At 37.0% G+C, this 13174-nt stretch overlaps 1 protein-coding gene across 2 annotated transcripts in view; it reads right to left on the bottom strand.

The window, feature by feature from the left end:
- The window catches only part of TPP2 (tripeptidyl peptidase 2), a 49890-nt gene that overhangs the window by 6609 nt on the left and 30107 nt on the right, over positions 1–13174 (bottom strand). Inside the window, exons 22-28 of one of the 2 annotated variants that reach the window (XM_083855384.1) lie at positions 12201–12445; positions 11921–11999; positions 10008–10046; positions 3246–3397; positions 3051–3147; positions 2099–2229; positions 620–827 (exon numbers count right to left, since the gene is read on the bottom strand). In XM_083855384.1, coding sequence (XP_083711510.1) covers positions 620–827; positions 2099–2229; positions 3051–3147; positions 3246–3397; positions 10008–10046; positions 11921–11999; positions 12201–12445 — 951 coding nt within the window. The remainder of the gene's footprint in view (positions 1–619; positions 828–2098; positions 2230–3050; positions 3148–3245; positions 3398–10007; positions 10047–11920; positions 12000–12200; positions 12446–13174) is intronic. The other variant, XM_083855385.1, reaches the window with a different exon arrangement.

Genomic DNA, 13174 nt, shown 5'->3' on the forward strand with positions numbered 1-13174 from the left:
AACTAATCACCTACAATGGACATTTTTTTCCCTTCTGGAATTGCTGTCTTGAATGAAGGAGAAAAAAAAATTCAGCTCTCAGGATCAGGAACTCTGAAATATCAGGAAAGTCTGTGCTAATAAATATGTAATTGTTTCCAAGGGTTTCTTCCTTTACCTCTACAGACATTAGTGACAGCAAAATACAAAACTTCTCTTGTCCATAGTGTGGAAGAGGCTTACAGCATGCAGGACTGAACAGGGTAGGGATGCTGCACACTTCTGTGTGTACAGCTACAAGAGCACAGAGAGAGATTAATCGAAAATATTCCCTGGACAGTACAGAAGGAAGCGATTCAATAAAGGAAACAACTTTTTGTGGAAATCTGGTACTGTCTCACACCCTTTCCTTAACCTCTACATTGACTTGAACAGAGATTGGCTTACCATGGATTTGAGAGGCTTGGCAAAATCTCTGTGGAAAAAGGTTATATAGGAAGCAAAACAACAGGGACATCATGGAAAAGTAGAAGGGAGGAATGTTCAAGGCTGTGCACACAAAGGCAGTACATAATTCCAGAAGAAACCATCAGAAAACCCAACATGCAAATTAAAAATAAAACCAGCTCTAGTCTCTTACCTTGCTGTCAAAAAGATCAGTCCATTTTGTTGTTTCCCAGAATGTCTCTGTCAAAGCTTCTGAGCAGCTCTCATGATCCTCATCTTTGCCTTCTGCATCACTGGAAGCAGCCCCTTCTTGGGTCTGCAGATGAAGAAGTTGGTCAGCCAGCGCACTTCCCTTTCGACAAAGTGCATCCACTAAAGTACTCTTCTGTTTCTCCATTTCACTAGGGAGAAAAAGAAACAGTACAAAAAATATTCAGAATCTTTTGCAGATACCTCCCCAAGAACAGAAACAGTGCTAACTCAGTTTAAGCTAAAAAGTTTACAGTAATTAGTACACACAAGGCTATTTACTATAAATTAAACTAATCATAAAAGATTACCTAAAGACACTATGCATTAAAGAGACCCAATCATTCTTCCAAGTATGAAATGCCTTAGATGATTTAAGGCAAGGGCAACTCAGCACTCTGAAAGTAAGTCAGCTTCTAGAAATACAGCTTTATAGTTCCTGGCATTATAAACAGAGAGCCAAATCCACTACTAACATAAGCAGATATAATTCTGCTGACTTCAAAGGAATTGCATCCATTTAAAGCACCATTGAATTTGGTGTTTAATTTCAGATGTTATATTCAAAACACATGACCTAGTGGATCAACTTACCAAGAAACGTTTAGAATTAAGTTTATTATGTCAAGGCTTTCCTTTTATATCAGCAATTCTAGAATTACATACAAATCTGGATTCAGGATAGCTAGAACAGACGTCCGTAGCTTTACAACTGAACTTTGTTTTTTTAATAGATAACCAACAAAGATGCATCTCCCATTTTAAGGGCCTAATATTCAGATCTGCTGTTCTGTTACTAAAACAGCACCATGCTACACACAGCAAAATCCATTGCTTATCCTCCAGACTAAGGCGTCACCTTCAAAATACTGTCTTCCTAAGGATATACATACTGATAGTACAGAGGAACAATCTAAAATTAAAGAACAATGGGTCTCAAAAATACTCTGAAGCATGGTCACCGTGCTTTTCACAAATGAAATCTCTTGCAAGCAGTTACTTCTTAGGCTAACGTAAATTTTGTCTTCAAATACAGATGGGATAGGTTGCAAAATATAAAGGAAAGCAAGCAGCATTCAAAGCAGATACTTCTACTGATACTCCTGTGGTCCATCTGAAGGAGGGATTAAACTTGACACCACAACTTAATATCCCATTTTTCTCATACATATAAATCCTGAAAGAACCCTTGTTTATTTTATTGAATAAATAAAAGATTGGAAGTTTCAGTGTCCCTGCATTTCTGGAGATATAGTAAGAGAACACAAGAATTGTGTAGTCATATTATTTTAAACTGCCTGTGCCATAAAAAAATAAAACAAGTTATCAAAAAAAGATACAGTCATTCCATTTCTTACATGCAGAGACAAAGTACATAGACTACAGAAATAGGATGCAGGAAAATTATTTACTGGGTAGGTACTTTTTTATAGTAGTTGCATCAGGCCTGGGATCAGTCTTCATGGCAAAATATACTGCTAATGCTGTTTGATCAATATGTGAGATTACTGTATTTGCAGCTTCAACGATTTCATCAAGTCTTTTCATTCGTTCCTAAAAGATGAATAAAAAGATGTTCAGCACCCTGAAATCACACTATGCCATTGCTGATTCTAGTAACATTAGGGAGATTGCAAAGCTATGCAAAAATAACATTTGATAATTCAACATATTCTTTTCTCTACTTCATTCAAATTTTGCTTAGAACACCCCAGAAAGTCTTCAAGATTTCCTGCGTACTTAGTCCATTTAACTGAAAACAAACTGTGAAATATGAGGTTGGAATATGCAAAATGCAGAGTTTATAGAAAGAAAATCACCTTTCAGTACAAATTAGTACTGTTATATGATGTATTAGTTATTAAAATCAGAAAATAAAATATTCAGAAATATAAAATCAAAACCAAATGAAAAGAAAAATTTTCATTTTCAAAAAATGTCTCATTTTTGAGGACAATGTTGGAAGCTGGATTTAGCTGTGTCAGTTCAGGGGGTTACTGTCCTCAGCTGTCTGAGTCATGCTGCCAGGAGAAATTACCAGTCCAGAAGAGGAACAGAATAGGATGTGTGTTTGTCTCAGTAGCCACTATTCAGAATAAAACTGCTATAGACTAAATAAGTAAGAAAACTTAAAATGTGTTTAACTGAACAAAGCATAACTTGATGAGCAAACACACTTTGGTTAGGCATACTTTCTTTTATTCTGCTATGGGGTTAAATAAATCACAGTCAAGAGAGACACCTTTAACTAGAAATTTCTGCTTTTTAATACTGAGTACAGTCACTTCATGTTCAAATGTACACAAAGAAAGATTTTGTTGTTTAGGCTACATGGGTGTATTGAGACAAATCAAGTTGAAGAAGTGTTAAATAACCTTTTCAGAATCCAGCTGATGAAGTCTTGCAACATACAGAGGAAGATGATTAGGAAACGCTTCTTTCAACTCACTATACATGTCAGTGGTATCCAGCCTAGAAGAGAGCAGGATATAGCATGAAAGTACAGATTCTGAGTATTTTTGTGAACTTCAAGCTGCTTCAAGCCTGTGTAGTAATCATAGCAAACATACTTGGTCATCCACTGTATTTTTAGGTCTCTTAAAGCTTCAGCAAATTCTTCTTTTGCATCTTTTTCTTTTTCCTGTTCTTTTTCTTTCTCTTTGCTGCCATTTTTACTCTTTGATGGTGATGGTATCAGATGATAATGAACAGTAAGGACATCCTGGAGGTGGGAGAAGAGACACATACTCAGAGGGATACAGTACACCTTTTTTCATGCCATATGAAAGCTAAATCATAGCCAGCAACTACTCTGAGCTATGCATAGTGAGTAAGGGTTCTGAGAGCAAAGATATTAGACAGTAAAAATTCAGGAACTGCTTTAAGCTTTTATTCTAAGCAATGCAAGGATGTAAATATTAAAACAGCACACTAGGTATAAGAAAAGAAAGCCTAAAATTTAGCCACTTTGACATTTTTACATTCACAAAATTTAACATAATATTAGTTAGGGAATAAGGAAGGTGGTTTTCTGTTTGTTTGTTGATAAAAAAGCAAATAACTTGGTTAAAAGGGTAAGTGAAAAAAGACAGAGCTCCTATCCTACAAATCTGGCAAAAAAACCAAATTAATAAAAATGGCTGAATTCTAAAAAATAATACCACAGCATGATAAACATGAAACATGTCACAGGATATGTTTATTCCTCCCAAGACACTATTTATTCCATGTGCATACTGAATTAGCTGATGTATCCACAGTCAACTGATTTTGTTTGCTGCCACAGACTTTCCAGTTTCACCTGTTTCTCAGTTCTAATTAAGTAGACACAACAGCAAGACTTTTTTTTTTATCTTTAAATGGTAGCATAGAAATATCACTATAGTTTGAGTTCATGTTATACTAGTCAATAACCACAATGAAAAAAACAGTTATAGCTATTTAAAAGGAAAATCTTAACTCAGACCATGTTCTTGAAGTCCATTTCCTGACAACTTACATATAAGTTTGCAAATAAGGTAGCATTAGATTCCATCCATTGCTTCTCAAACATCAAACTGCTGGGTGAGGCCATTTGTTCCTCTTGGTTTTAATGTTGCAATCTTTAAACATGCCTCTCCCTAAACAGTGAGGGCACATGTCCCTTTACTTTACATACAGGGTACTCCACAAAGATCACATAAATTTAAATCCTCTAGAGACCACTATTTGGTTGCAACATATTGAGTGCAAAATATTGAGTTGCACGCTCAATTACTGTGGCAATATCATTATTCTTACCAATTGTTCCAGAATATATTTGTGGGAATGCTTCCCATAAACCAGGTCAGTGTTGTGTAGTAAAATGAACCCTTGTGTACAAGATGAAGTTAAAGTTACTTAAATAGCAAGTAAAATGGTGACAGAAACTGCAATAATGAACTTCAACACTGAACTTCTGAAACATTCAAAAATCATGCTGCAGAAAAATTTTATTTGAACTTATAGTTCAAACCCATCTTGCGGTGGGTTCCTGTATACAATACTGGTAAAAGTGATTTCAATATTCCCTTAAAACAATTTTTACAGCTACTTAATATGTAATAAGAGAATCCAACATGGACATTTAAATACTTTTTTTTGAAAACTAGTTTAGATAACTAATCTGCATTAAAGTGTAGCTTTCACAGGGACCATCCTGCACACATGCAGTATAAAGTATAAAGTGCACAACCAGTCAATACACCTAAATGAGCCTCCAGCAAGACCTAGACCAGCATGACAAAACAGGTGATGGAAGTAAATACACACAGGAAGATACAGAAGTCAGGAACATGGTGTGGAGATCACTAAGGTAATTAGAATAGTAGAAAGCAACAATATAATTCACTAAAGCACACCAAACATTTTAAGAAGTCTAAGAAGCTAGTTTGGCACAAAAATCTTAATTTACAATATTTTCTAGAAGATGTCCTCTATTGAGACTAGTATTTCCTAAGAAAGAAACCTGCCTTTCTAAGAAATATTCTTCCAGTAGTTGAGGGTTTTGTTTTTGAAAGTCCATTTTCATTTCACTTGGCAGCATATTTTTGGAGTTACATATCTAGATGACCTCTCAATTCTTCAAGGCAGCTCTACAACTCTGGTTTAAGTTTCAACCAAACATAATTGGATTAACAAACCCTCACTTATGGGGATGAACACTTGCATTTTCAGAGACTAACCCTATGTAGCTAAACCATCAACAATAAAATGTCATCTCCCCATTCTCTCATGGAGGTACTTTTGGTCTCACAAGGTTCTGCAAGCTTTACAAGCTATGACCACTGAAAGGAAAACAATGAACTTCAGACTCAGGCACCTTCCTCCCAAAGGAGCTTACAGAGCAGACTTCTCCACAGACCTAAAACTTATTTCATGGGATAAAAAAAGTTTAGGTTATTATCACATTTAACTAACTATTACAGGGCATTAAGACGGACTGAAGGCTTCTTTATTTATTTTATCTGCAGACACTAGGATCATTTGTAACACTTGGCAACTCCCTAGGCACCAGAAGATCTCAGAATGGCACAGTCATTGCCAATACAGAAACATTCATCATTACAGACTAAGGAGAAGAAAGGCAGCTCTTCACAGTTCAACACTCCAATCTGTTCTTATTCCAATTTCTCACTGACAGGAACAGAATTCCTAGAGTAGTGTACTGGATTTCAATTTTATATATAACTATAAAAAAATAGAGAGCTATAGACAGACAGCAAGTGAGCATATTATCCACTGAAAAAAATACTTTAAGGAAACTTTCAAATTTATCCTCTAAAAAGATAGGCAGTATTGAGAAATTGGGAAGCATACACGATATGTACTTTGGTTAGTGTACTCTGTGGAGCCTCGTAAGCTTCACTGGGTTTATTTTTAACTGAACTACAAACTACAGACAAGCACAGTGCCATCCAAACAGTCACCTCTTAAAAGAGCTTAATTAACAGTTAATTTGGCTTCGAGATTTCAATTTAGATTTCTGTCTGGTGTTTCAACTTCTAGTACTTTACATATAAAGCACATTTAAAACTACTGTTATTTGTACTTCAAAGCATTCACAGCAAAACTAACCGCAGAGAAAAAAGCTCCCTCCAGTAACACATCCCAGGTCTCATTTTCCATTTAGTAAGTATCTTCTTATTAATGTCTATCTGCACATACAGATGAATATACATATGGAACTTGAATCTCCTTTAAGATGCATACAATATTGTGCAGTGTTGCTTATTTTTATGGCAACTCTCATTTAATGGGAAATTAATTAAGCTTCTTGAAGTTACCAGGCAGGCTTACACAAAATTGTATCAGATGCATACTTCATCCTAGTTTTGAATGCCTCATGATTAAACAGGGATAGTGTCTTAATGCTAAAAGGAAGTCATCCTTTTACATCTGACTTCACAACGGTATTTAGAAGTCTTCCACTAGTACTTATCAATATCTGCATAATGCATTTTTTGCTTTAAATTGGAAGAAAGAACAGCAGAATAGGGAAAAAGGTGTAGAAACCTTCCATCCCTTGGCTAAATGTTCAAATGCTGCATTATGTAAACCAACAAAAAATTATTCTTACAGACCCAAAAAAGTCAATGATATATTTTTCATTCTAACTATGTTCTGGACAAAGCTTGGAGACAAGGGAAAAAAAGTAATCAGATTGTAACTGCATTACAAATGAAAACAAAGATACTTGTTTATTATATGGAGAGAACCCTTAACATTTTTGTACAGTTATAAAAGAATTAACTGTCTTTGGAAAACTAGGCTGCTATTTCCTGCCATAACCACAAACTGCTTTTATGCAAAACAGAGATGCAGTCAGGTGGACTGAAACCTGCTCAACGTCCAAGACCCAGAGGGTCATCAGTGACATGCAGTTGGAGGTCACTAACTAATTGTGTGCCCTAGGGGTCAATTCTGGATTGAACCCTGTTTGATGCCTTCACTGATTACCTGGACAATGGGGCAGAGGGCACCCTCAGCACATTTGCCAGTGGTACCGAACTGCAGGAGTGGCTCGTATGCCAGGGAGTCTGCTGCCATCCAGAGGGACCTCAAAAGGCTGCAGAAACTGGCTCAACAAGAGTCTCATTAAGTTCAACAAAGAGAAGTGTAAGATGTGGAAAAGAATTAATCCAGGTACAGTACATGCTGGGGGCAATCCAGTCAGAAAGCAGCTTGGCAGACTGGTGGACACCAGGTTGAACATGAGCCAGCAGTGTGCCCTTGTGGCAAAGAGGGCTACTAACCTTTCAAGAGGGCCTGGACCCGTGTCTGAAAAATCTACATATACTTTCTTGACTGACTGAATCACTGAAGAAATATATAAACAAGTTTTCTGTGCTGGAATACATCTTAACTGCATGTAAACTTATGACAGGGCAGGGTAAATACCAAAATTTTTAAACTAGGAAGGCCTCTGAGTTGCATTCTCAGAAAAATGCATTGATTATTGGAGGGAGCTTTTACAGAACAACACTCTGAAATACACTTCGTTTTGTTTCACAGAATATGCTGAGTTGGAAAGGACTGAAGGATCATTAAGTCCAGCTTCTGGCCCTGCACTGCACTACCTGCACTATCACACCATGTGCTTGAGAGCATTGTCCAAACACTTCTTGGACTCTGTCAGGCTGGTGCTGTGACCACTGCCCTGGGGAGCCTGTTCCAGAGCCCAGCCACTCTCTGTGTGAAGAATCTTCTTCTAATATCCAACTTAAATCTCCCCTGACACAACTTCAGGTCATTTCAGGTCCTGCCACTGGTCACCACAGAGAAGAGACCAGTGCCTGTAGCCCCAGTTTACCTCATGAGGAAGTTACAGATTGCAATGAGGTCTCCCCTCAGTCTCCTCCAGGCTGGACAGACCAAGTGACCTCAGCCGGTTCTCATAAAGCTTCCCCTATAGTCCCTTCACCATCTTTGTTGCCCTCCTTTGAACACTCCCTAATAGTTCGATGTCTTCCTGATATTGCGGCACCCAAAACTGCACACAATATTCAAGATGAGGCTGCCCCAGTGCAGAGCAGGGTGGGACAATCCCCCCGGTGCTGTGCCTGATGCTCCCAGGACACACTTGGCCCTCCTGGCTGCCACAGCACTGCTGACTCATGTTCAACTTCCCATCAAGCAGGACCCCCAGGTCCCTTTTCCATGGCACTGCTTTCCAACATCTCATTCTCCTCCCTGCACCGTATGTCCAGGGTTGCTCCATCCCAGGTGCAGAATCCAGCACTTCCCCTTGCTGAACTTCGTATGGGTTGTGATTGCCTGACCTTCTAATTTATCGAGGTCTCTCTGAAGGGCCTCCCTGCCCTCAAGGGAGACAACAGCTCCTCCCAGTTTAGTCTTGTCTGAAGACTTGCTCAGTATCCCTTCCAGTCCTGTGTTCAAGCCATTTATGAAGATGCTGAAGAGCAAAGGGCTGAAGATGAAGCCCTGCATTAATCCACTAGTTTATGTGCTGTTAGTACACTGATGAGTAATAGATGGAAGTAACAAGAAGAATAGTTTTTATTTTGGTTTGGGTGGTTTTACTGCTCAGATCTGAATACAAATCTCTGTTCAAAACCAACCAACCAACCAAACAAACAAAAAAAAACTCTCCCAGAAAAACCCCAACAAAACCAAGCAACCAACACCCCAAAACAAAAAAAAAACCCCCAAAACCCACAACCTCTGGAATCTGTTTAATAGGTTTTGTTATTCTAAATTGTATTATTATCGGAATTTAATTCCCTTGTTAGAGATTCATTTAGTGAAGATCTTATACTCTATTTACTAGGAAGCCATACATTCATATGGGATTTCAAATTATCTTTCTGAAAGTGATCTGCATGATTTTCAGGTATAAAAATAAAACTCAGAACATACACTAAAATCTCTCTTGGAAAGCCTAATTTCATTCCCACATGGTTATGACACCAGGACCAGAATAAGTTAGCAGGTTCAGTTTCCAGCTTACTCTTCACACAATAACAGAATACAACTATAAACTATGTTATTCATGGTTCTCAGGTCTTCTGACAAGAATCCTGACTAATCTGCACGTCACTCCAGAACAAAGTACCTTGAAATCAACAGTAAGTAAATACCTTTACAACATAAGAAAAAACCCAGTAACCTTATGTAGGTAGTCTAGTGAAATGTATTTTTGCATTCTTTTAAATAAACTATTTCACATTGACTGCTGGCAAAATATTGTATTACCTGATGTGAAAATACAAGAAAGCACAATATTAAAGTGTTATACTAAAAGTCATCCCCTTTCTAAAATATTTTATACATGCTCCAAAATTCATTCTGTGAATACTACTACTGCTGCATTACTGTACATAAACTCTAGCTTCCTACTGTATGTTTTTTATGACTGTAAAGAAGATAACTCTCAATTTAGTAGACTGGGAATACACTTAGATATTCAGTGATTCAATTCCAAGTGTTAAGTTCACAACTGATTCTCAATCTGCAGACAGAATAGGCGGAAACACTTGCCACAAAAAGTCTTTACCACAAACACTGAACATTCCTGAGTATTTAATATCAAGAAAAATTGCAGACCACTAACACCACATGCATTTTTACAGCACTTATTGTAGTATACAGATGCTCACGTGCCTCTCAGCTATGTGTTACAGGAGTGTTTTATCATTCTACCAGTAAGCATATTTAAGGTGCTGAAGTAAATAACTCAGGTCTAAGCAAGTAGATGAAGGAGACAAATTAAAAACCAAGACTGGTAGACAAATTCTTTAAGTCATATGCAAAAAGACTTCAGTATATCTTTTTCAAAAACTAACATTCAGTACCTTTTTAAATTTTCCTTGTCGCTTTGCTGCAGACTGCCCCTGGGAGTTAGAATAACATACTGTAAGAAAACATGCACACACCACACAGGATGGAGACACCTTCTCTGTACAGTTATAGTTATACTTCCAACCTATAGATTTCCAACTTTTAGAGATTCACATCTATAAACAAACATGCTCTTAAAGCATGCTCTTTCAGGTTTTTAAAATTAACAAACCAATGCATCACTGTATATACACTCCATTACTCCTGCAATATAAGCAAGTGTTGTTAACCACTTAGCTTCAATTAATAAATTACAGAAATTCACTTAGAATTTTAGGTTTTTGACTGTTTAGTGGCATTGTTCTATTTCATAATAAACATAGACAAATTAAATACATTTTCCCCTACCTTGCATCCATCCACTGACTTAGACAACTTTGCTGCCTAGTCCTCTTTTGCTGTCTCCTGGTACATACTGAGGTTCACTAAAGGCAGCATAAAGTATCAGATGCTATTTGATACCATCCTTTTTCCATTGAAATACGACCATAACAGTAATGCCTTGGGCTATGACATGAGAAACACCTCAGCTAGAATTTCTTTCTGTGTAAGATCTTAAGTATTCTCCATCACATTAAATTTGACAGGCTGTATCTACCTATCTCCTGCTTCCGATCCCAGAAACCACTGCACATAGCCACTTAGTCTGGTTTTAAAATAAAACATGCAAGATTGCAACCAATTGTTCAAGGAAGTGCACAGTTCTAGCTAGGGAAACTAAATTACACTAGTGTAATGGATTAATCATGGATTTCATAAAAGCACACTTGCAACCTCACAGGAATCACAAAGAAATATAAACTATGTATGTCAGAGCTCCTAGTTACTGGGTTTTTCCTGATACATAAATTCTCCTGATACATTCTCACCTGCAGTTACATGCATTCTGCCTCAAAAGTACAACCAATTCAGACTGAATTAACTAAACGTTTATGCTCAACAAGATCTAAAGGTACATGCCAACCTACTCACAGAAACTTATCTTCTATGAAGATACTACTACTAGTTTTATAAATTGTTCAGCCACATCTGGTGATATATGGACATAGCTCAACTACCTCTGAATACTAACAATCACTAAGATTGACCAAAATTTAGTCTCAGGCTTAAAATCTGTTTAAAAAACAGCTAAGTGAATCTTCTAAACACTGTAGCATCAGATACATAGAAAAGTGATATAGTTACTATAATCACTGTTGCATTAGGTAGCTATACAAGTTAAAAAACTTCACAGGATACTGTGTAATGAGCAAAAAAAGATCCTTCATCTCTTTTTTTCTAGCCTCAAACACAGATCTTAATACCATTCTGTTGAAGCATACAATCATACTAGTGGTTGACAACATCAGTGTGCAGCAGGTAAGAAAATCTGTTTATGCACCTGAGTCAGCAAAATTTCTACTGCTTGGTAACAGTAACATATGTGTTTAGAAAACACGTGTTCTTGCTGAATATTGCACACATGCAATGAAGGGTATTACAGAACCAACATGCACATAACACTATATGCACGTATTTTTCATTCAAAAATTCCATTAAGCTAGGGAGTTACATAAGGTCAATTTTAAAGGCTCCACATCAAGAATGCAGTTGTTTCTAGAAATAAAAGATTTCAGAGCAAAATAATTAAAACTCAAAATTCAGAAAACACAATTATATTTGAAATTAAAAGATGAAAATAATAACAGAACTGCTTAGAAGTTACACTGACTTTATAATGAAACAACTGCTTCTAAAATGTATTATGTTACCAAACCTAATGCTCTTTAAAGTACTAACCCCATACAATTCAGCACTTTCTGGCATGCCATTTGCTTGCTAGAAAAAAATTCAGAAAAAATCCTTGTCATCCATTTCATATACTCACAGCTTTCTTTCCAAGTTCTGTTTTAGACAGAGTAAGACTTCCTGCAAGATAACATCCCGGTCCTGCTCCTTTAGGTATCCTGTTTAAAGAAAGTAAGTTCAGTGTTATAACCAGGTTCACTACGGTTCCATGGAAAGTACAATAAAGAAGCCAAACAGGAAAAGAGCAACATGAAGAATTACCAAGCCTGGACAGGCAGACACTGTTAAAGTATTATTTAAGGGAGGTGCAGAAGCAGCTGCCTAGATGCAGATGAGAAAAACAACACTTTGTAACTTACTTGTCATCAGGAAGAGACGTAACAAAGAATGGCTGACTGTGTTTTGGTGGTAAAGTCAAACTGTTGGACTTCTTCTTCCCTAAGAGTGCAAGGCTATGGTTTTCATAAATATCTAAGCTCAAGGTACTAGACAACCTATGAGAAACAATAAATGGCAGGTCTTTGATGCGATCCAGCTCACTGTTCTGCTCATGACGAATTTGTAACCGAATAGTGTAATCTCCTTTTTCCAGCTTCACAGAATACTGAAAGAAAGAAATTCTCATAAATGTCACGATTAAATATTTCGCCATTCATAAATAAACCTCCAAACCCCAGAAATAAGACTGTTGTGTTCTTGATCCGTACAGCTCTAGGCATTTAAACTATACTAGATTGCTTGGTTTTGCAATCAGTCCTGAAAACAAGAGCGCTTTCAAGACATCATAGCAGCCAAAATGCATTTTGTACTGACTGAAAAAAAATTGAGTTTTCAGATAACAAAACAGACTGACATAATTTGTTCCTATTTTAATACTAATTTAACTGTTAAAATAATAATCAGAACTCCCGTTAAGCTTTCACTTGAAAACTTCTGCAGGTTTGCCTTGATATGCTATCAATTTACTATGTTGGGGTGCTTTGCAGTTTAGATCACAGAATCTGCTGCTGTCTCAAATACTGTACCAATTTTCACACCAAGGGACCCAGTATTCCTGTGAGAGGCAGTTAAAGGAGCTGACAGATTCTTTGGCCTGAGCTTGTTACTCAGGAATATGTAGAAAACATCATCTCCCCATTACTTAAAAAAAAAACCCAAAAAACAAAAACAAAACTAAGAATCCCTCCCCATCCCAAATCACCCAAGAAAAAAACCTCCAGACTCTGAAATTTTTAGTTTTGAAAACATTCTTTCATTTTTATCAACCAACAGGGCAACATGTGTCTGTTTTGAGCAGCAGGATGCTAAGTGTCCTTTCTGATACTGCTGCAGC

Source organism: Zosterops lateralis (genome assembly GCF_965231275.1).
Source record: "Zosterops lateralis genome assembly, chromosome: 2".
Taxonomy (NCBI): domain Eukaryota; kingdom Metazoa; phylum Chordata; class Aves; order Passeriformes; family Zosteropidae; genus Zosterops; species Zosterops lateralis.